The sequence below is a fragment of the Seriola aureovittata genome, chromosome 17 (assembly GCF_021018895.1).
Source record: "Seriola aureovittata isolate HTS-2021-v1 ecotype China chromosome 17, ASM2101889v1, whole genome shotgun sequence".
Classification (NCBI taxonomy): Eukaryota; Metazoa; Chordata; class Actinopteri; order Carangiformes; family Carangidae; genus Seriola; species Seriola aureovittata.
Genome location: NC_079380.1, coordinates 11,151,362 through 11,173,795, shown reverse-complemented (window position 1 = coordinate 11,173,795; position 22,434 = coordinate 11,151,362). Strand labels below are relative to the sequence as shown.

Sequence of the window (22,434 nt, the reverse complement as noted above, 5' to 3'; positions counted from 1 at the left end):
GTTGTATGCTGTACAAAATGTTGTGTCTGAGTGATGTGATATTGAGTTATATAAATGAAATTGACTCGACTGACTAAGCAGAGCACAACGTAATTACAAAGGAAGTTTTGCACACTCCCTCCGCTTAAATTTTTTTTTTTTTTTATCAATAAGCTTCAAATATTTTCTGGCACAAACAGAGGCATATCAATGAGCACGCTGAAATTAAAACACTCAACTCAGCCTCAATGAAATAATAGATACATTCAAATGAATCACTGCTACACTTACGAACAAAAAGGAACCCTGACATCTCAAACACTGTATGCGCACGTACAATAAAGGAGAGAGTTGGATGGCAAACAGCAGTAAATGTAAATCAACATACAACAACCATCACAGATGTACAGCTGGAATGTGTAGATCTAGAGAACAATTTGTATGTGATGTCCACTGCGTTTTGAGGCGTGAGGCATCATGCACACAGGGACAAAGCTAGTACTCACAGGCAGGTTAAGTTTGACTGCATCCACTGGTGCATGAAAGGGCCAGGCAAACTGGTGTTTCCACAGGGCCTTCACCACCACCTTGAGCAGATACTGCAGCTGATTGGTCTGGCGCTTTGGCCTGTCGGGATTGATGCACTCTGGGGGTACGGGGTTGCCCGACGACTGGGCCTGCCCCTGGCTGCTGCTGCTGCTGCCCGACATCTGCGCAGTGTCCAGGCCGTCACCCATTCTTACAGGGTTGGGCATGGGCTCGGGCCCCGGAGCGGGAGCTGGAGCTGGAGCAGGGGCAGGGGTAGTGGTGTTGGCAGGACACCAGTTCAGTCTTGGCCCCGGCACAGACTCCACTGACAGAGCACCGCTGATCCCATTGCACTCCTCGCTGGACTCTCTGGAGAGAAAAGAGGATACCGTCATTAGCAGGTCTCTAAACAGTCGTCCGTAAGATTTCACATCATTTTGACAGTAACAAAATCATTAACAATATTTTATTGTAATCATTAACAATTGCATTGTAGACCTCTAATACCTTGCTTGTTGCAAATGCACAGCAAAATGTAGCAGCATAATAGTCATTTACCACTGTTTCACTGTAGAATGTAGTGCTTTTCTCTTACAGTAGAGCGTCCATTGCAGGATACTGTCTATGTCGCTCTAGTGGGTGGACAGTGTGGTTAAATATGCTCAATTGTCCCGAGTTGAAGAGGAGACCACTGTGTCTACAAACTACATGATAACATTGTGATACCAAGATATTCAGCATATCCTTACACCTCCAAACACAGTCTCAGTTATGTTTAATGCTTCCTGTTTACATTATATCTCCAAGTTCAGTACAAGGCTTCTCAGTAAGAAAAATTTCACACTAGGTCATGACAATGATAGGCTTAATCTTGCATCAATTATCAAACCTAAGAACACAAGACATGTTGAAAATTACAGTTTATGCCATTGCCATAATTTCTGATGGGCTGGCTATCAATTAAATTCTTATTAACGTAATACTCAAATGCAGTTTTGATTAATTTATCACTATTGTAAATCAGTTAACAAGGTATTTCAACTGCAATTAACCATAGTGAAAGTAATTCTGCTTCGTGCTACATTACTAACTGACATCTGAGCAGTTTCTCATTTTGGTGGCCATGGAATAAGGGCGCAGATATGTTCCAACTGAAGAGCTTGTTGGATCATGGTCAAACAACATTTGAAACCTCCTCTCCCCATATCTTTCCGACATTTGATTTGGGGGACCCAGAATTCCGAATATTTATTTAACAATCCGACCTTAACACCCACTTCGCACACCAAATGGTCAGGTGTGAATTGGTGAAAAAGTAAGCAAACTACTCTCTCAAGCTCTTTTTTTTAATCATTCTTTCACAAAGCTACTTCTGGCTCGTTTCGCGTACAACCGAAAGCAACACTATGAATGCCTTCCAGAGGAGACTGTCCAAAAGTGCGCACCGTTATTTAAATGATTCATCGTGTCTCACTTCTTTCTGTAAGGGTCAGTTTTTTACCCTGCTTTTGAGTGTGGCTGTTCAGAGCAGCCATCCTATAAAGGAGTTTTGCTTTCTGACGTGGTCAGACAACACATGATATGAACTAGATCTTTTCAAACATTCCCCTTTCCATAAGTGTGGTAATATAGAATAAAGTATCCTGATAAAGAAAATAATGAACCTGGCAGAGTTATCACCTCTCCCTTGTCTGTTTTTTGCCCAGCAAGGAATCAAGGATCTAATGCACATAAGGAGAAAAAATGTTCCTGACTCAATACAATCATGGTAGCAATAGCTGTCATGTAAACAACAACTAGCACTGCAAATGATTATTTCAATTATTAATTAATTTACTGTTCATTTAGCTGACCGTTTGGTCAAAATGTTGACCACATTTGCCCAAAGTCGAGGTGGCATCAGTAAATATCTTGTTTTGTCCGCACCAACAGTCACACCTCAAAATGAAGACAGATAGATACAAGATTCCATTCACTGTACAGCTTTACTTTAAGGCTTAGTTAAGATACAACAGTCTTAGATTATGTTATAGTGTCCCCAATTCCCAAAACTTCCTCTCAACTTGATGCACGTTTTAATTAAAAAAAAAAAGAAGAGCTGACAATATGTGGAGCTTTGTGTGCTACTGGGTGCTAGAATGAGAAATTACACTTAAAAGTATAAGGAGACAACAGAAGACCGGACATGTTTTTCCCTTCATTTTACAGTTTAATCTCTATTTTGAATACAAACTATCAACATGTAATATGGTAGCTCCCAAATATATAAAAAAATCATATGTAATTAATAATGACTTCAGATATAAAAGTTGACATCATCTTACTACTGATAATTCATTCAAAAGCTATAAATGTTAACTCATTCAAAATGACATCCTAAGAGATCTGCATTGTAGTCAGAAGTGCTCAGAGGTTGTTTAGGTTATGGTTTGGCTCCAGCATGTGTGTGCTTTTCCTGGATCTTTGTCTTCCCATTTTGTCTCAGGACCTGGGAGTGTTTAGGGATGTGGGCGGACAAGGGTGAGGGGTAGGGGGGTTAGCGTCATCTGGCAGCTGAGGGACTGTGTGTTCCACTACGCAGTGCTCAGTCCTACATAATGTCCTCTCCCAGGCAGTCAGGGACATCATACATCATTCAAGATACACACAAAGGCTGTTAAGACAACAATAAGGCCAAATAATAATCTAGAAATAACTGACTAAAAATAGACTAAGGAACAACAAGAATGTTCTGGAAAAAAAAAAAAAGATCATAAGGTTGTGTATTCAAGTCTCTATTAGACACAAGTTAGTCTTCCAGTCTCACACACTGAAATCCACCCCCACAAAAGGGAGATAAACACACACCACTGTATAGATCTGTGACTAATCACATTCCTGTTGAGTCACTTTCTGAGAGGAGAGAAGCGGTTTGTGCACCACATGATCGCTGCCTTGGCCTGCCCAAGGCACTCAAACGCAGTGGAGAATCTGACTAACTGACCAATATGTTAAATGACAACACATGAAAAGAAACAGTACCAGTGTAACACAGATGTTACTTGAAGTGTAGCTTCAGGCAAAGAGACTTGACAAATAAGACCAAAATAAACAAGCACAAATTGTCTAGGCCCAAGACAATGAGTGTGCACATGGCTAATTTTGCTCAATACAGCAAAACATCAAAGCTGGGTAAGATTGCTGAAAATATACTTTTAATATTTCAAGACAAAACAAATGCAGGGCTGCAACTACAGATTACTTTCATTATCAAATAGAAAATGCGCTCAGTAGCGCATATACCCCTGCCAAGGTCAGTGTCAAACAAGATACACCAGACTTCACAGGAAAAAAACTCAAATTCATAGTAAATGATGTGGATCTGCCCTGAAATTTGGCCCATGCCCCATCCCTCCACCAAGTTCTGTGAAAATTGGTTCAGTATTTTTAATATTGCTGACAAACCAACATTAGTGAAAACATAGATTCCTTGGCAGAGGTAACTAATCTGATAATTGTTTTCTCATTGATGCTTCAGTATATGAAATGTTAAAAAGACATAGAAAATTTTCTCATAGGCCACAGTAAGGTTTTCAATTTGCTTGTCTTGCCTGGTTAATAGTCTAAAACCTTAAGATATTTAATTTACTGTCATACTGTTATGATGAGGAAAAAACAGCAAATTGTCACACTTGAGAACCTGGGGCAACAGAATGACTGAAACAATTAATCGATTATCAAAGTAGTTTATTCATTTTTCTGTCAATCACCTAAAATCAATTGACTAATCACTGCACTCTAAACAACTGAAAATAAGTTTGACTAACCAGCCTTAGTCTAAAGACTTTCGGTGTCACCAGCTTCATTCTATTGCCTTCCACCATAACTGGCCATTCCTGTCAGATGGAAAACCCCTCACACCGTTTTAAAACTATAAAAAGAAAATATTTCCAACTCTGTCACCCAGCTTCCATGTCTTCCTAATCAATCAATGTGTGGGATTATGGAGAAAACAGTTATAGGAAATAAATGACATGTAACCCACATCACCACTGTCATCCATAAGGAAAAAATAAACTGACTGACCATCTGTACGACAGGTTTAAGAACAATGCAAACAAATTTTCAGCAAGATTTGCTTAAATGCGGTTAGCTCTAGCTACTGAAGTGTGCCACTGCGGTTGATTCCGTTATTTTTGTAAAAATTGTGTTCACTGAGTTATGAACTAATAAAGTAGTGTTTTAATATGCACCATAGAAATTACACATAAAAATTTACTTGAATGTTGTAGGTTCCCTATTTTCTGTAAGTAATTTAAGTGTGTCAACACAAGCTGTTATGGGAAAAAGTTACCAGAGCTGAATCAATACCTCTCTGACAACTTTAACAGATGCTGTTGCACTGGATTGCACTATACTGTACAGGTGTGCATAAGAGGTTGCAATAGACAGCTTCAGCAGCTGCTGTTCCCACCAGCCTTCATTGTCAGATTTTTGACAACTGATCACTGGCTGTCAAAGATATGAAAACCCAAAAGCTCTTGCCAACTCACCACACATCACTTGCAGGAACATTTGGCTCCTCATAGCAATTGTAAGTAAACCATGGGATCTAGAGGGACAGTACAGGCACCTAGACTAAGCAGAGCTCAAGAAATACATGGCCTTTAAAACATTGGAAAGTTTCTTGAGTCATCTTCCTTCCTTGAGGTGGGTTTGTAGGCATTCTGTAGTAACTGTTTTTGATTTTTGATTTTTTTTTTTTTTAATAATAATGTGACCCACAAATTGCATTGCAAAAAAAGTGACCTTGGCCAACATAATGGAGATAGAGATATTTTGTATAGTGTAAGGCCACACAAAAATAGATGACCTAGTCAAACTAGTATAACAAAATGTAGTTATCAGGAAGTCTGACAGAAAATGAATTTACATAATCTGCCCTCATAGCCAATATGACAGGCTTGCAATCACAGATAAACACCAACGTAGTTACCCAGGCGAATACGAGGAAGTTGTGTTTTGACAAAACTGTTCAGACTAAGGCTGTCATTGCATAATTCAATGATGATGGTGACAATGCACATCTGCATGTCTTGACCCCTTCACAGCATATAAACATATACCCATGCACACAATCATTATGACCACTCACAGATCAAGCAAACCAAACCTATTTTTTCTCATAACAATGGAGTATGTCATGGTCTGGGATACATTAGACAATAAATGAGCAGTCAGTTCTTGCAATCAACGCACTGGATGCAGGAGAAATAGGAAGGTGTCAAGACCTGAGGAACTCTGACAATGGTCAAATCATTATGGGCAGAGGACTGGGTGGGAGCATCTTATACTTATATGGTGCTCTCAGACAGCAGGGGTTACATACAAATAGTAGTCTGAGGACAGACAAACCATAAATCGGCCCATCACTGATGCAAGAGGGCAAGATAGCCCACTACAAATCATTTCCACAGAAGGGCTACTGTGGAACAAGTTGCAGAAAATTTGAATGGATTTTTATGGTTATGGGAGGATTGTGTCAAACACATCACACGTTGTTGCGTATGGGGCTCGGTTTTACTCAGAATTATTTTGTATGTTGGTTCTAATATTTTGTTCTTCCATGTGTTAAATGTAATGAAATATTACAAAAACCCTTAATGATATAATGCTTTACAGCCTCATATTGTAACATAGAACTATTCTACCATACTGTACTGCAGTTTCTATTTTTCTGGTTACTCAGAATAGACTACCATAGTAAGAGTGTGTCAGTTTCATTTATAAAAATATATGTCAACTACAAAGAGCCTTTTGTTAAAATTAAAATGTGAATGAGAAAGATACTGCTGGGTGTCAAGATAATAATCATACACAAACTTGTAATGCCCAGACATTGCAGAATGTAAATTAAAGGACCTCAAAGTCCTCTATTCAGTATCACTACTGAGCTGTCTTGGAATCTTATATGATGTCTCCAGTGGGAAATTGTAATCTTCCAGTTGCAACCCATTAGCATTGTATAGCTGTGTACAAACGATGCTGACTTAATGACTCAAGCTGGAGGGAAGATGTTGACTCAAAGCCTAGAGGGGACACAGAAGAACATGCCTATCTGAGGTAAGACAGCATTTTACCAGCAGGCACAGTCCATATGGCTAAGGGCATGAGACAGTAACATCTATAGTATTAACAAGGACAAAGTCCAAAAATGGTAGCTACAGTATGATCTTATTCCAGCTGGCCTCCACTGCTGAGCGCAGCAAATCCTCATCATAAGCACACACACAAATACTGCCAGATTGTCCTCAACAGCTCATTAACATCAGTGACAAGCACACTTACGTTGACAGTCACTGACATTTCAGCACTGCAACAACGACGTGTAAACAAACCTCTGGGAATACAGTGACAGACACAATAAATGAAGCAGCATCAAAGACACTTCTTGTAGGTTTCAGGCTGTAGTAGTAGTATTTGTAGCAGGCATATATGTACAACTTACTCACTGACATCCCTGCAGTCTATTTTGTGGTGCTACTGATAGCAGTTTGGCCTGCTGCCTTGTGCTCTTCAGTATTCTCTTTCTCATGCATGCACAAAAACACATGACAGCTCAGGTCCAACTCAAAGTTTGAGATCTGCATTTTTATGTTACACATGAAATGATACGCAAAAAGTTTTCATTAATTTTTCCTACTAAGACAGAGTGACTACCTACCGTCTCAATCCTAATGAAAACAAGTATTGTTATACCTCACTGAACCACAATACAAGTCATCAACAGAGTGAGACGCAACAGGCAGTTGACTTCTTACTTTTGTATGACCACACAACTGTACATTGCATTATTTTGCTGGTGATTTATGAAAGCCGGAGTAAACTTTTTCACTAATACAGTACCCTGCTTGCTTTATTGTTTTCTGTCCAATCTAGTTAATGCAGTTTGTCACAGGCTGTAGGCGCTTTATGTTGCAATTTTAATGCACAGATGTCATAAATGTCATGTCTGTGTCATAAATGTCATTTAGGTCCTTGCATCCAAACACATTCAAGAGCTAAAAGCTCCTTCAGTGCATTTTTGTTTGCATTTTCATGGCATCTCAACAACTATTGAGGATAAAGGAGATTTTAGTCCAACTGATGATTACAATACAGTGGTCTGGTTTGTGATGTCTTGGTCTTTTGCACCTGACTAGACAGAAAAACAACATGGACAAAGTTGAAGTAATGTTTGTTGTTCTTTGTAATTCAACTGACAAAGTAATATTTGGAATGAGAACCAACGTATTCGGTTAGTCTCTTTTTTTAAGATGATAGTTGATTATATAACTGTTATTAAACCAGACATGGATTTTTATTACTCATTTCTTCAATTGATTTATCATGTAGTAATGTCAGAAACAGTAATTGCTTCAAAAACAGATACACTGTGTAGATAAATCCAAGACAAAAACCAGGCATGATGCCTTTTGGCCAATTAGTGATAATTAGTACTATAAACTTTAAATCTCAGTAGATTAGACACACGGTCCCATTCAAGCTAAAAAAAAAAAAAAAAAAAAAAAAAAATCACATACATATTTCCCTAATTCCATTAACATTACATCACAATGAAAATAGCAATGCAGGTTTGGATTTGAGAGGGTGATTTTCTATTTTTTATTTAAAGCTTGAGTAAGCCTGGATGTTGACATCACTTGTGACATCACATTCGACTGGTCTATATGATAAATAAGTATAACCCGGTCTGAATGACCTGCTGTTCTGGTGTAAGAGCAATGTTGGCATGTGAGACTAATCAAGTCTGCAGAAGCCCCCTACAGAGGTCAATCAGGAGGTCCACTTCCTGCTGCTGCATGTCCTACATCACTCTCAGATCTGGAATAACAGTTGACCTTTGACCTGGACATACATCACTGCAAACTGCTGTGGAATGTTTTCTGGGGAGGAAGCAGCTCTGGTTACTGGGGTGGGGGATGCACATCTCACACCAGGAAATTTGGTCCTGTGTGCAGCCTCACAGTGAACATCCTACATGGAAGAGGGATACATAATAGCAAAATGTCTGTGTCCCTCATGAAAGCAAACTATTAATCATTCATGTATGTTGGGGGAATGGGGGGGGGGTCAATTTCAAGCAAAAATGTAGTCCTGCAGATTCCACTTGAGGCCCTCACTAAGTGTTAAAATGATGGCCTGTTTTTGCCTGAAAGCAAAGAAATAAATAATTAATTGGACCACAGTGACAAGGCCAAGAACACTACCCTCTGCCTATTCACCACCTATTCACGCTTTCATAAAACCACCTTCAACCCTACTCCAGGGAGCAGCTCCACCTCAAAGGCTGTCTGCCAATACACCGCAATGTATTGATTACACTGATGCTCTACCTCATTTGTCTCTGTGCATGCATGTTTTTATTTCAGTTTTTTCCGTGAGATTGGTTAGTTGATGAGGAATGTGAGTGTGTTTTTGCTTTAATTCAACTGGGTTCTGGGCTTATTCAGTTGAGTTTCAAGAACAGGTCTGACTGTAAAAAAAACACTATAAAAGGGAGGACAAAAATAAAAGATAAGCCCTAGATATGGTTAAAAGATGATTGATTGATCACCATTAGGAACTTGAGCGATCAAGGAAACACGAACTGTCATTGTACAAAGTAGATGCAACTTGATGTGCATCCCTGGGACATCAATTACCAATGTGTTTTCAGATAGCTGCTCTAAGACTACATCCAGACTGATACATTTGAGTTTTAAAACATATCACTTTTGCTATGTTTACGCCTGGTATCCATAGTAGTCAAGAGTTTTCAAGCACCTAAAATGGAGGCGTTTGGAAATGCTGCTGACCGTGTTTTAGTTTGAAAACTCTAGGGTTGCATTTCAGTCTGGACAGGGAGAAACTGAGACCACTGCAAATGATTCTGTCTGCTGTGTCTGCCTTATTCTGGTGTGTTACTTTCGGTAACAGTTTAACCTTGTTGTCGATCCAAGCAAAGAAATCTCTTGCCGGACATTTGTAGTATTTACTGTTATTAAGCAACCAGCTGCACAGTAGAAAATCTACTTCCTGTTCACACCAGCCCATGCATGCCCAGTGCACCTTAATGGTCATGTGATATGCCTTTTTCAGGCATGCTAGTATGAATGGAGATTAATTCTGCTACGGCGCTAAAACGCTCATCTAGAAGGGGTCGTTTTCATTTTCAAATGTATTGTGATGAGGATGCACCACAACAGGAACACTGATGTATAAAGTTGTGTTTTGCTTTGGTGTTGTTGTTAGCCAGTGGCCCCCTCTAACTTATCGGAGAAGGAAAAAAATGGTACAGGTGAAAAATAACGAGAAACTGCACTAAATTAATGAAATCATTAATTTTCTAGGCCGCTGTTGATTCAACATGCCAACTGTTCAAATGATGTATAATAACTAGTGCTAACGGTGCCAGCTCCAAAAATGATGGGCAATGATCAGAGACCCACCCTCAACTATGATCCAGTGGCGTGTGAAGGCCATCTGTTCACTCAAGTGTGTCAAAGCCCTGGGTCTTATGCTCTTCAGTAACACTGGTAAACTGTCTAGAATTATAATTTATCATATGAAAATGTTCTATCCATTTTGTGAACAATGACAAGTCAAGCAGGAGCAGGAATTTTGTGACAGCATTATTTGATACATCTCATAACTAAAATAACAGTTGTAATAAGTAACTGTGTCGATAAAGCTTTAATGACAACAGTATATGTATGTATTTTATGAGCTTTCAATGATGTATTATTCATCACTATTGTGTCTGATAATCTGTTATGGTTAAGCTTAAAATTAGCAAGTCTTCTACTGAGTTTGCTGACGCCAAGTCCCTTCAAAATCGATTATGTGTCTGCTGACACCAAGTCCCATTCAACTTATAGTGTAATTTTTAACTGTGAAAGAGTCATTAATTTTATCAGTATTAGTATAACATTATTAAGGTGACGTACACACTCAGCATAATAAGCTCTCCACATCTCTCAAAATTGTAAAGTGTGGGGCTAAGTACTGCAAAAGTTTTACACCAATACTATTACAAGACACATTATGTGTGTAGCAGAGTTAACTATTCTAACTTTGGCTACCTTGTATCATGTGTGATTGGTCAATTGCTATCTTATTCGACTACCTCTGAAACTTTGCTTCAAGAAAGAAAATGTTGCCATGGTTTCTATGGTAACACTCCAACACTTCTTGGCCAGTGCACTGTATTTTTATTCTCGACGGTTCCAAATCCTAGTTTTGGATTCTTACCACGCATGACCTATGCTACTTTAGTGTGTCTCTCGACAAATGTAAGAGAAGTACAAGTAGGGTCTTTGTTTACTTCTGTGTCATGGGTATTTAAACCAGAAATTATAAATCTCACAGGATTCCTTATTTACAATAATTCATCGCAAGGTTACAAACTTAAATAAGTTTCCCCTAGTGCTGATTACAAGCACTTACTGTATGACTCAGTGCATGAGCACACAAACTGACTCAAAAAGACTAACCATGAGTCAGGCACATTGTAACAGGAAAAGACAAGAATCATGCCAGCTCTTTCAGGTTAATTTCGCGGCTGGTAAGGATAAGGAAGCCAAACCCTACCAGGAATCAGAAGACATTTCTACTACTGCCACACACACAACCCCCTTCTTCCTCTTTAGTCCCCCTTCCCCCACACCCCCTCTCTCACCAGGAGGTAGGTTCATGGCTTCTGGCTGAAATCTGGATAACAATACTATTCTCAACACAACACAGAAAACGTACTTCTAAACTGGACTGTTGTGCTGGGCCATGTAAAACTAGGGATAGAGCTAACCACATGATAGTCCTAAGAACCATAACTCCAGGCTGTCTTTAATTTAGTCTTGTACTCAGCTTTTTAACCAGGTATTTCAATTGATAATATTTTGTATACATATGATATATACTTTGTAGGAGAGTCTATCTCAACAGATAACATTACCTTTTCACAGAGACTGAATGTGCAATTTTTTCCAGAAGGGCATCCAGTTTTTGAAAATCCAGCAAATCGTTTGACTTGGCGTGCATCTTGTAATCCATTTATGAACTCCACTAAACAGAAACAGAAACCAAAAGACAAAAAAAGGCTCGAAAGAATTACACAGAAGTTTGTTTTTCCTTTTCTCTCATCCAAAACACACGAGAGATTTATTCTTCAGGCTCCAGTATGTGTACTAAAATCCCACAGAACACGGTGAGTAATCCTTAGTGTAGTCCAAGCGGCATTTGAGGGTGGTTGTTCCAGGAAAAAGGCCCCAGCTTGGAAACAGTGGGTCCAGGCGGGGAGAGGAGGCTGTGGAAGCCTTCAGCCAGCAGGCTGTGTTAGCTGTGTGAACCGGTCCTCTCTCTACCCCATCCCCCTCTCAGCAGTACAACGGCCCAGTTGCCACAGGCTCTTCGCTCCATTGTGTGTCCTCTCCAGGGCCTCCCCAACTTAAATAGACACAAGCAGGAAGCAAGCGGTGTACAAGGAAGAGAGAAGAAGGTGAGAGAGAGGAGAAAGCTTCGATAAGATCCAGGAGGAGCACTTTATTCCTGTAGCTCGCTCTCTCACCCTCTCTCTAGGACAGGCAGACCAGCATGCAGTTACTCAACAGTAAAAATGGCTATGCTGCTTCCTCATTCAGCGGTGCCTCAGCCCACACACACCCCTCCCTCCCTCCCTCCCTCTCTCCTACGCGCTTGCTCGTTCCACCCCTCCCCTCTTTCCCCATCAATAGCTTGAGGTCCTTGCTCTCTCCTCTCTCTCTCTGTTACACCTTTAACACCCCACCCCCTTCTTGTCTTTTCCTTAGTCCATTTCATCATGCCCCACCCCCACTCACTCGTTTCCCTTAGAGTGATCTTGTATAAGCCTTCCCCCACAAATTTAAGGGCTCCCTTATCTGCACTCCATCTCTACTCATATACCATTCACATTTCATATTGTGGCAGAACTACTCCAATACAAAATATGTTTTTTATTCTACAAAGTATTGAAGAGAAAACATCCAATATTAGACTAGATCTATAAAACTAACCAGAAACACCAGCAGCTCTAACTCACATCTGAGTTACCAAAGTGACCACTTCATCGAAAAGGGCAAATCTACTGGAAAACCAGACTGTAGCAGCACTGTGATTCAACAAATTCTAAATACTTTTTTTCCCTAAATCCTAGATATTTCTAAAATCTTTTTTGAAACAACTCCTTTTCGTGAAACCCACACCAGGTAAAATAAAATTGGCAGTATGTGGCTATGTGACTCCTAAAACAATTAATCTTGTATATTGTAATCATGAAGTCATGTAAAAATATTAGTCTCTGTAAATTCTTCTAATTAATAAAGTATACTGTGCCACCAACAATTTGCATGAAGGCAGAGACTAGACACTGAAGAGCTCAAGAAAGCAGGTAAATTATAATCTGGATATAATGCAGGGCAGTGTATCGGTCAACAGCTGGGAACATGAAGGAAAACTGAAATGATCACAGAGAGTAACAGAGAGTGTGACAGAATGAGTTCAAAACAGTGAGACCACCCACTGTGCCTTCCTGTAGCAGAGCAGTCTCCAGTAATTATGTTCATGGCAGTACAGTGACTGCACTGGTGGCAGGAAGTACCAAACTCTTTAAATGAGATGAACTGGGTTATTTTTCCAACATTAATCTGTGATGCATTACTGGCTAGACAAATTTAACTTTGTATATGACTGTGACCACATATGTTTAGTTCAGTCAAATCTTATTCAAGAGATATGACTGATACAAAAATTCACAAAAGTAAAAATCAAGTTCTTAGTTGAAGAGGTGAAAACACGTCTGTACCATAATTACCAAAATTCAGAAGTGCTAGTAAATGCTACCTCATAATACATGCCTAATGCATATAAAAGGGCCAAAAGATGAGAGATCTCTCTGTGTGATGATGGTAGAATCAAGGAACATATGCAAGTATGGCTGCTAGGCAGAAATCATAATTCCAGATACAATCTCCAGAGACATATGTGACATATAGAGAGTTTCTTTATACATCAGTTATACAACCTACCTGACAATGCTTAACCTTGTTAAAGTAACACTAGACTTTCAACCTCTTGTTCAATACTCAGGAAGAGAGAATATGAGCAAATTCTAGGGCAAGTGAGAAGCAACTGTTTAATGGTGAGTGGATATTACTGACATTTTATGACTTCATATAACTCCTCAAACCATAGAATATTGTTTTTTAGCCTCCACCAGTCTATTAAGCCAATCAACATTATGTGTACTACCACAGGCAAGACAACCACTGACCTCTCACCTCTCAATCAATTTTAAATGTCACATAACTGCTAGCAAGCACACACCAATGCAGTTTCAAAATTAGTCAGGTGTCAAAACCCCAAGAGGTCAGGAATGTAAAGCACCCATCATGTGCAATGTACACTTGTCAGGTGAGTGGTAATAGACATGCACAATGTCTGTATTCCCAAATGAAACAAACAGCAGCTACTCTGTGCTGCAGCCAGACACTGACGGTGTCCTCACAGACCCTCTTCCCGTCCACGTGCCATATGCACCATTCCCAGAGACAATACAGCAGCTGCCAGAGTGACAAAGCTCCGACCTACAGCAATTCAGAGTCGGCCAAACCGATGGCCCTGTCATTGGAAGGGTGGGGGGAGATCGTATTCAGACACGGGGAAGGAGGGAGGGAGGGAGGGAGGGAGGGAGGGATGATAGTGTGAGGAAGGGGGAAGGCGAAGGAGAGAGCATTCAGACTGGGGGTTGGGTCAGAGGAAGAGGCAGCGGCGCACACAGAGATGAGACTGCGAGAAAGTCTGAGGGCGCTTCCATTAATCATCAGAGCACCAGAGCAGCCGGGATCTACAGGGACTCAGAGTGGAGAAAACAGGGAACAGGCAATTTGCCAACTTGACATGGTGTATCGTGCACTTATGTACATTCAGTTATGCACCCGGAAAAACAACAGAAAGAAGAAGGGTGGTGAAAGAGCTACTTAGTAGAAATAATGACCAAAGCCTTTTTGTTATCCGAGTATTAACTGAATCTAACAAAGAATACTTCAGTAGTTATTAAATATTGCTTTTTACACCCAGAAAATCATTCTGTCCCTGTAACCGTAATTTAAGCATTTCTCACGCCCTTCCTTCACTATTGCAACACACTGCAAAGATTGACAAATTGTCTCGATCCAGGATGAGGGAATATATATTGAACCAATTTTTAAGCAGATCCACGGATTTTTCGCATCAAGATCGGTTTGCACTACTCAGCCTCTGAAATCAGTTGTATAATATCCTCTCTAGCTCTAGAGGGAACTTTCGTACGTATGAAAAAAAAAAAGTGATCTGTTTGGGCTTGAGCGGAATTTCGATCAAAAAGCTTACATTTGAAAGAAGTTTGTATTTTGGACAAGGGATTCTAATGAATAAAAGTTTGACCCATAATACAGACCAAAAGTTCAGGTTTCTATTGCTCCGATTTTTTATCATTGACTTTTAATCTGTCTCTTATAAATCCTCCAATTTTATGGAAGTGCAGTACTGTATTAAATCACTGGGGTTTCCCTTTAAGTATCTTCACACTTATTATCTATGCATTTTTGAAGTGATAAAGGATTTTACTTTATAGTATACTATAGAGCTATAGTAAATATTTTTTTATAACAACAATGTATCAAATAACAATGTGAAAACAATGCGACACTGGTAATGATGAACATATAAAGTTATCACCCAAATCTGCAGCTTCACTCAGCTTTATGGAGCTTTATAGTGGTTTCAGCTCAATGTTCAGTAGTCCTGCCCACATCATTACTGCTTTAGTCACTCTCACTACTCTCATAGCATTGAAAAACCTCTAAAAACCCACTGTACACAACCTGCTCAGCAACAAATGGCAGACAGCAAAAGCGACAAATATTTCCAGAAGTTGTCAGAGACCAAAAACAGAGCTAAAGGAGAGTGAATACTGAACTTACATTCACCAGCTAGCCAGAACATGAACCCCAAATTATTGATTATGTTGCTGTTTCAATACTGGATGTGTACAACTTCTTGTTAACACGTTTGCCATATCAACTTAAAAGGCGATGCTATGCCAATGTTGTTTGCAATCAATCGTCTCCGATACACAGGCATTCACACAGGACATTTATGTCCCTGGGCCTATCTCACGGGTGGGTTTGCTAGATAATTAATTTAAACCCAGAAACCTTTCAACCTTGACTCCACTACTTGAAGTATCTCCAGATATTACTCAGCACAATCATCCAATTAGTTCAATTCAATTAATGTCCAAACCTTGCTTCACAAGATGTGCCGTCTTATCCCATGCAGGCTGGGCCTGTTGACCACACTGCCGGTCAAGATGCAGTCAGGTCCTGACCAAAATTAACTGGCAACTGAGTGTATACACTCACCAAACAATTTATTAGAAACACTACACTAATAATGCATAGGGCCTCCCTTTGTTCTCAAAACAGCCTCAATTCTTGATGGCATGGATTCCAAATGATGTTGGAAATATTTCCTTTGAGATTCTGGTTCATATTGACATGATTGCATCACATGATTTCTGCAAATTTGTCAGCTGCACATTCATGCTGCAAATCTCCTGTTCTACCACATTCAAAAGGTATTGGATTCAGATGTGATGATTTGAGAGGCTACTGAAAAACACTGAACTCAATGTCATGGTTGTGAAAACCAGTTTGAGAAAACTTTTGCTTTGTGAAATGATGCATTATTTGTAAAGAATAGTTATCAGAGTTACCATAGCCTGTCTATCAGCTTGAACAAGTCTGCCCATTTTCTCTTCTGACCTATCTCACCTACGTGTTTCTGTTCACAGAGCTGCCAAGCAGTGGATGTTTTTTGATTTTCATACCAAACTCTAGAGATTGTTGTGTTCCATCTGGCACTCACAATCATGCCACAGTCAAACTCACTGAGATCAAATTTTCCCTATTCTGATGTTTGATGTGAACACCTGCATGATTTTATGCATCGCACTGCTGCCACAAGATTGGCTGAGTGGGTAACTGCAAGTCTACTCAAGGTTACAGGCGTTCCTAATAAAGTGCCCTGTGAGCAGAAGGTAATGGAAATGTTTGTGTGCAGGATTGTATTGGGACCTGTAGATACGAGTCGTATATCAATCTGCTACCATAACAACTTTTATGTCCAGGTAAAAGGGATTGGCATTAGATTGGCTGATTCTAACAACATCTTAAAATGAAATCCAGATATAGTTATTAGCTGGAAAAGTAATAGAAACGATAATGAGCAAATAATACAAAAAATTGTCAGTATCGTCTAATACATCTCAACATGTCAATGAATGACAACGATGCACTGTCTCAATGTGGATGAAGAGAAACCAAAAATTCCATGCACTATAAATGTTTTTGCAGTAGCCACAGGACCAGAGTTGTAGTCAGTCTTATGACACTCCTGCCAATGATTCAAGTGATAAATGAAGCACATAGACACTATAATAGATTTTGTTTACTCGCTCATTTGTTCCCAGACCACACTCTCCTTTTCATTCAGAGGTCATTCACAACTAGGCCAAGGATGGTGTTACCATGGCAACTAAACCAGAGAGAACAGAACCAAAAAAAAGGAATTTTGAAACTAAGAAAAAACAACAAGGGCAAGAAAAGTATGTTCTTTTGCACAGGACAAGATAATGACCAAAATCACAGCCAGACCTAATCTAGTTCCAAATCTGTAGATTAAGCAATACACTTGCACATTTTCCTGGCTAGCAAGTTTTAGACATTTGGTAGTTGAGCAGTTTCAAACAGAGCACAAAAATCATTACATAGTATTATTTTTAGGTATTTACTTAATAGTTCAGCCGTCAACATCACTGATTTACTGCTTACCTGATATCTGTAAGCACTCTGACCCTATCGTTATTTACAAACTTATGGAACAATTTTTAGATTTCAACTTGGAAAATTCATTTGTAGCAATGAGCTTAATAGCTTGGTCTACTGAGCTTATTTAATTTACCCCTTATCTGATAACTGCATGTCCTTTGACCTAATCTATCCACTTTATTTACACACTTAACTCGTTTTATACCCAACTTGTGAAAAGTTAATCACAAAACTGACCCATTACTTTAATTCATCACCAATATAGATCTGGGTAATACAGATCTAGAAGGCAAAAGTAACCAGTAACTGTACCTCTAGCACCTTTATTCAAAGAAGCCTATTCAAACAAGCATGCGACTGCAGGTAGGCTAATGTTTGTCATTAGATAAACGTATAGTTGTTACACATTAGGCTTCTAACTACTATACCAATGGTCAACCGTAATAATAAAAAGCACGTTTCACGCCTATGAAATTGAGGATTTCTCTTACAAGAAAACAGCAGGGACAGTATGCTAAGTAACGGGCCTCTGCATGAGTAATCTCTTTGAACACACCAGTCGGCTGAATGCCACTGCTTTGTGTCTGTAATACCCAGCCATATTAGTCACATAAACATTACAGACCCAAACACATCTATCTGGGATAGGGATCATTACCAGATGTGGTGGATAAAACAATAAATTGCAAAGTAATGACCGCTGGCGAGCGATCATCGTCAAGGAGCCAAGATCCTAACGTTAGGCCACAGGGCATAGATTATTGCCTGGGTTTCGTAATGGACGTCCGTGCAAAGCATAGTAGAACTGAAAGCATACGAGGGTAAAGATGCTGTGTTTCCAAGATCGTGGCAGCAAGCCTTGGACAATTAACATTGGTCTTCTATTTTTGTTATCTGCTCCATTGACTGCATTCTCAGAAAATAGCCCCAGTCTGAGTGTGCGCCATCATCACCGTGACGGCGTCACCGTCTCCCACAACACAAGACAGTCGACGAGCAAACTAGCCATTGATGGCCAAGACGATGGTCGTAGCAGCATTTGTTGGGCTACTTGTATCGTAATTGTGGCCAACGGTGGGTGAGACAAACAAGGGATGTCAGATAGACACTCAATGTAGGTGCAGTTATTGTGTCTTTTGATAGACAACTACCAACTAGCTGTAGCTAGCAAGCTAGCTAGCCAGAACAGGCCGCCGTGCAAGTGAACGGTCTCAGTGGGCGCCGGACATCAGCGCTTTCTCTTTAGCCTCTATGCCACTGTTACCGTGTTTCTTGCTGTCTACTCATCCGGTTTACTGAGACAACATGACAGGCAGAATAATGTTTGAAACAACGGCGTTTACCTGGGTATATCAGGTTGCCAGGGCGCGCGGGATCTTTCTCTCCGAGGATCCTGAACACCTCTCGTTGTCGATGACGTCACGCGTAGGTCTTTCGTCTCGGACGCAAAGAGCGCGTCACGTCGACTGCAACTTTAGCGGCAACTGAGAGGAGAAATTATATCTGTGCAGGTGCACTAGGACAACGGGCAAAACGTTGAGTAGATACGACAGGACATTTAGGTACACAGCAACTATAGAAGATGTATTTAAAAGTTTAAAAAAAAATGCACCGTGCAAAAGTAAGACTAAACTTTCATTCAATTTCGGTCAAATCAGCTTCTGTTTTGTTGCTCTATCCTGAAGTTAACAAACAAATTACAACTACTACAATTGTCCCCAAAGGTATTGGTGCCACTGTTAGATCCTTTTCCCTTTAAAAGTTGATAATCACTGCATCTGTCTAATCCTATGATTTTTTAATTCCTTAAAGCACATTAGCGTTCAGGCTGTGTGCCTATCACTTTCTCTTCTTAAGTTTGTGTAGTAAGCCCTCTTTCCAAGTAGTCATGGTGGATAGGACGTCATGTGGCACAGATAGGACTGTTGGCGACAGCTGAAAGTTGCTCGATCGTACTTTGTGGCTCTATTCTGTATACATGACGATCTAAGGACAGAGGTTGTCGTAATGCTGAATTGTTATGCCCCTTGAGGCAAATTTGTGATTTGTGATACTGGGCTGAATAAATAAATTTGACTTCACTTGGAATGTGACACATTGAACTAAGTGACACGAAATAATAAATATCTGATTAGATTACATATAATTTAACTTCCTGGGAATAAAAAGAAAAACAAACGAAAAGCAGGTGTATCCACGGATGAGATTCAAGAGTAACAACCAATGAAAGTTTTTTGCAGTTAATTATTGCAAATCTTACCAGAAGTGCAGAGAATGACATATAGACAAAACCAGTGGTTTGCGGCGCCCCTTGGTGGACAAACGCGGCTCCAAATGTCATTAAACTGAAAGTCAGCTGCGATCCAAAGGTAAGCCTCAGATTTTGAGATTTTCAAATTGTATGTTATCCAAGTGACAAAAAAAAATGTAAAGTATCAAAATATTACTGTCAAATTCCAGCTTTGTTAAAAACACAGATGCACGATCCCATGGTTAAAAATATTTTTTACTGATAGCCCTGACGCTTGCGTCCTAGCTTTCATTTGATTGGACCTTCTGCAAACCCGGAAGTAGTGTGAAGGTCTTTAGTGATGGCCGAGGTTTAGGTAACATTTCCCCGTGGAACGTCCGGAGTCGGAGTCAAAATGGGTGTTAAAATAGAGATGTTTAGGGTAAGTTGCAAACATGTTTAGACAGCATTCGTGGATAGTTAATGTGCATTGGTTTATAAGGTTAAAAATCTTACGAATCGGTCTAGATTTTGTGGTTCGATCTAGTTAGCCATTATCATGAAGCTAACTAACAATTTTCCACTGTAACTCACTGGCTAGCTCATTTGTTTTTGTTTTGAGCAGATGATGCTGTATCTATCCTTTCCCGTGGCCATGTTCTGGGTCTCTAATCAAGCAGAGTACTTTGAAGAATACGTAGTAAAGAGAAAGGTCAGTAATGCTGTTCATAGATGTACCTAGATCAGTCCATTCTGTGAGGCTTAATATGTTTTCTTGTAATAACAGATGTGTCTTTCTCTTTACTCTTATGGCATCTTGTATGGTATCCAGAGGGAGATCTTCCCCCCTAACGAGGCACAGCATGTAAGTGTAATACACAGAGCTTATCTGTTTTTTAAGGCCATACTGTCCATAAAGAAGAAACAATTGTTTGTGGTAATGATTGCATATTCATAGCTCACCACCATTAACACCTGTGATTTTTTCATTTTCTTCTTTTTTTTGTCTTTATCACTAAACACTCCATATTGGTGTTTCCTTATTATATCACTCTAAAGCAATCAGATAAATGGCACAGTGAAACCACATGGAGATTATCGGAGCACTCTATTGTGATGGTACATTTCAATATTTCTAATCATACTGACAGACCACATATTTTTCAAGTCAGATGGGGTTCTTTTATAAATTCAGATAATAATTGTACAGCGTCCTTTTCCACCTTCTATCATGACTCCACTGGAAACCACAAATTATTGTTGTATTTAGAGTAATTTGTCTGTCTTCATGTTTCCTTAGCTTTTTTTTTTACAAACCTCTTCATAAGGTACAGTGTTTTCAATGCCATGTATTTGATTTAATGCTGCACAGCACAGCATATGATGATAATCATGACTGTGCTATATTTGTTTTCAGAGGAAAGAGTTGGAGGACTTCAAAGAGCGAATGCGTGTTCGTAGGGAACAGCGAATATTAAAAGATATTTCTGTTGAATCTGAGAACTGAGGATTATGTGTCGAAGAAGTGCATGAGTTCTCAGCACCATTGACGGAGGATTATCCAGGAATGTTTTATTGGCAAAAGAAAGTGGACTGGAGTATGACATCACATTGGAAACCACTGCAAAGTTAACACATCCCAAAGGTGTGCTGGGTTATTTCCAGGGATTAATTATGCCTAATAAGCCTAATATTATATTTGATTTTCATGTTCAAATGCCAGAATTCTTTGCTTGTGTTTAAATGTCTGATACGTTGAGTTGCTGTGACTGTACTGTCGTAAAATAAATAATAATTTGATTTATTTTGAATTATTTGATTATATATCCAGTTGGATATAATGTAATTATCATGATTCTTTTAGTGCTGTACAGTGCCTTTAAAATGTATTCACCCCCTTGGATTTTTTTTCTGTTTAGAGTTTTACAACACTGTATCATAGTGGATGTAATTAGGCATTTTGAAAATGATCAACAGGGACACATTTCATTACCAAAGCGTAAAATAAATCTTTATAAACTGTGAATTTGTCACAAACATAAAACACAAAGTAAGTGGTTGCATAAGAATTAAGCCCTTTTAAATCTGAATTTAATACAGGCACCCATGGCAGCAATTACTTCTTCCAGTCGTCGTTAAAATTCTGGGTAACTTTTTGGAAAATAACTGTTTCCACAAGTCCCACTTAACTTTAACACTGCAGCAGGTTGTTGTCTGTGATTTATATGTATTTTGCTGCATTCATTGTAGCTTCTACGTCCACAAGCCTCGTAGATCCTGCAGATAAACAGCCCCTCACCATGATGCAACCAACACCAGGCTAGAGCAAAAAGTAGAGTTGCACATTACATTGTAGAGGCACTGAATGTTTCTTTGTCTTCATGATTGTTGCATGAATGTTTCTTTATCTGTATCATGTTTTTCACCTTGCAGATAAAGGTAGATTTAATCTAAAATAATAGACCATCTTGAAAAGGGATAACATCAGCCACAACGCCTGTTAACATGTTGATGTTCTGACTAATGAATACTGAGTTCTCATGTTATCATGTAGTAATGACTTCTGACTACAGCCTTCATTTTCATCTTAATTACAAACCTGGTAAGTTTTGTGACTGTGTCTTGCACAGTTGTGACGCTATCACTATAACAAAATCTGTCCACATACAGACAGACAGAAATATAAAGACCTGCAAAAGTACTCTGGTTGTTCAGCAGGTGCCTAAGTCTCCAAGGCCACATTTGGCCATGATGACGCACACAGACTCACAAGATGAAAACAATAACAGCCAA

The 22,434-nt window shown here is 39.4% G+C and overlaps 2 protein-coding genes across 3 annotated transcripts in view; one reads left to right on the top strand and one right to left on the bottom strand.

Annotated features, from left to right (window-relative positions):
- Positions 1-19,819, bottom strand: part of brd4 (bromodomain containing 4) — a 31,657-nt gene extending 11,838 nt beyond the window's left edge. The window contains exons 1-2 of one of the 2 annotated variants that reach the window (XM_056400497.1): positions 18,755-19,819; positions 486-876 (exon numbers count right to left, since the gene is read on the bottom strand). In XM_056400497.1, the coding sequence (XP_056256472.1) occupies positions 486-734 (249 nt within the window). In that variant the 5' untranslated portion in view covers positions 735-876; positions 18,755-19,819. Of the gene's footprint in view, positions 1-485; positions 877-11,479; positions 12,127-18,754 lie in introns of those variants that run through there. The other variant, XM_056400496.1, reaches the window with a different exon arrangement.
- Positions 19,820-19,957: 138 nt separating this feature from the next.
- LOC130184546 (protein PET100 homolog, mitochondrial) lies at positions 19,958-21,445 on the top strand. Its single transcript, XM_056400498.1, has 4 exons — positions 19,958-20,083; positions 20,267-20,353; positions 20,474-20,506; positions 21,059-21,445. The coding sequence occupies exons 1-4, from the start codon at positions 20,057-20,059 to the stop codon at positions 21,146-21,148; spliced, it is 237 nt and encodes a 78-aa protein (XP_056256473.1). The 5' UTR covers positions 19,958-20,056; the 3' UTR covers positions 21,149-21,445.
- The last annotated feature ends 989 nt before the right edge of the window (positions 21,446-22,434 follow it).

Excerpts from the sequence above, each read along its gene's own strand:
- LOC130184546 (XM_056400498.1), top strand. The coding sequence starts at position 20,057 with ATGGGTGTTAAAATAGAGATGTTTAGG. Across the intron at positions 20,084-20,266 it reads TTAAAATAGAGATGTTTAGG|ATGATGCTGTATCTATCCTT; the intron begins GTAAGTTGCAAA and ends TGTTTTGAGCAG. Across the intron at positions 20,507-21,058 it reads CCCCTAACGAGGCACAGCAT|AGGAAAGAGTTGGAGGACTT; the intron begins GTAAGTGTAATA and ends ATTTGTTTTCAG.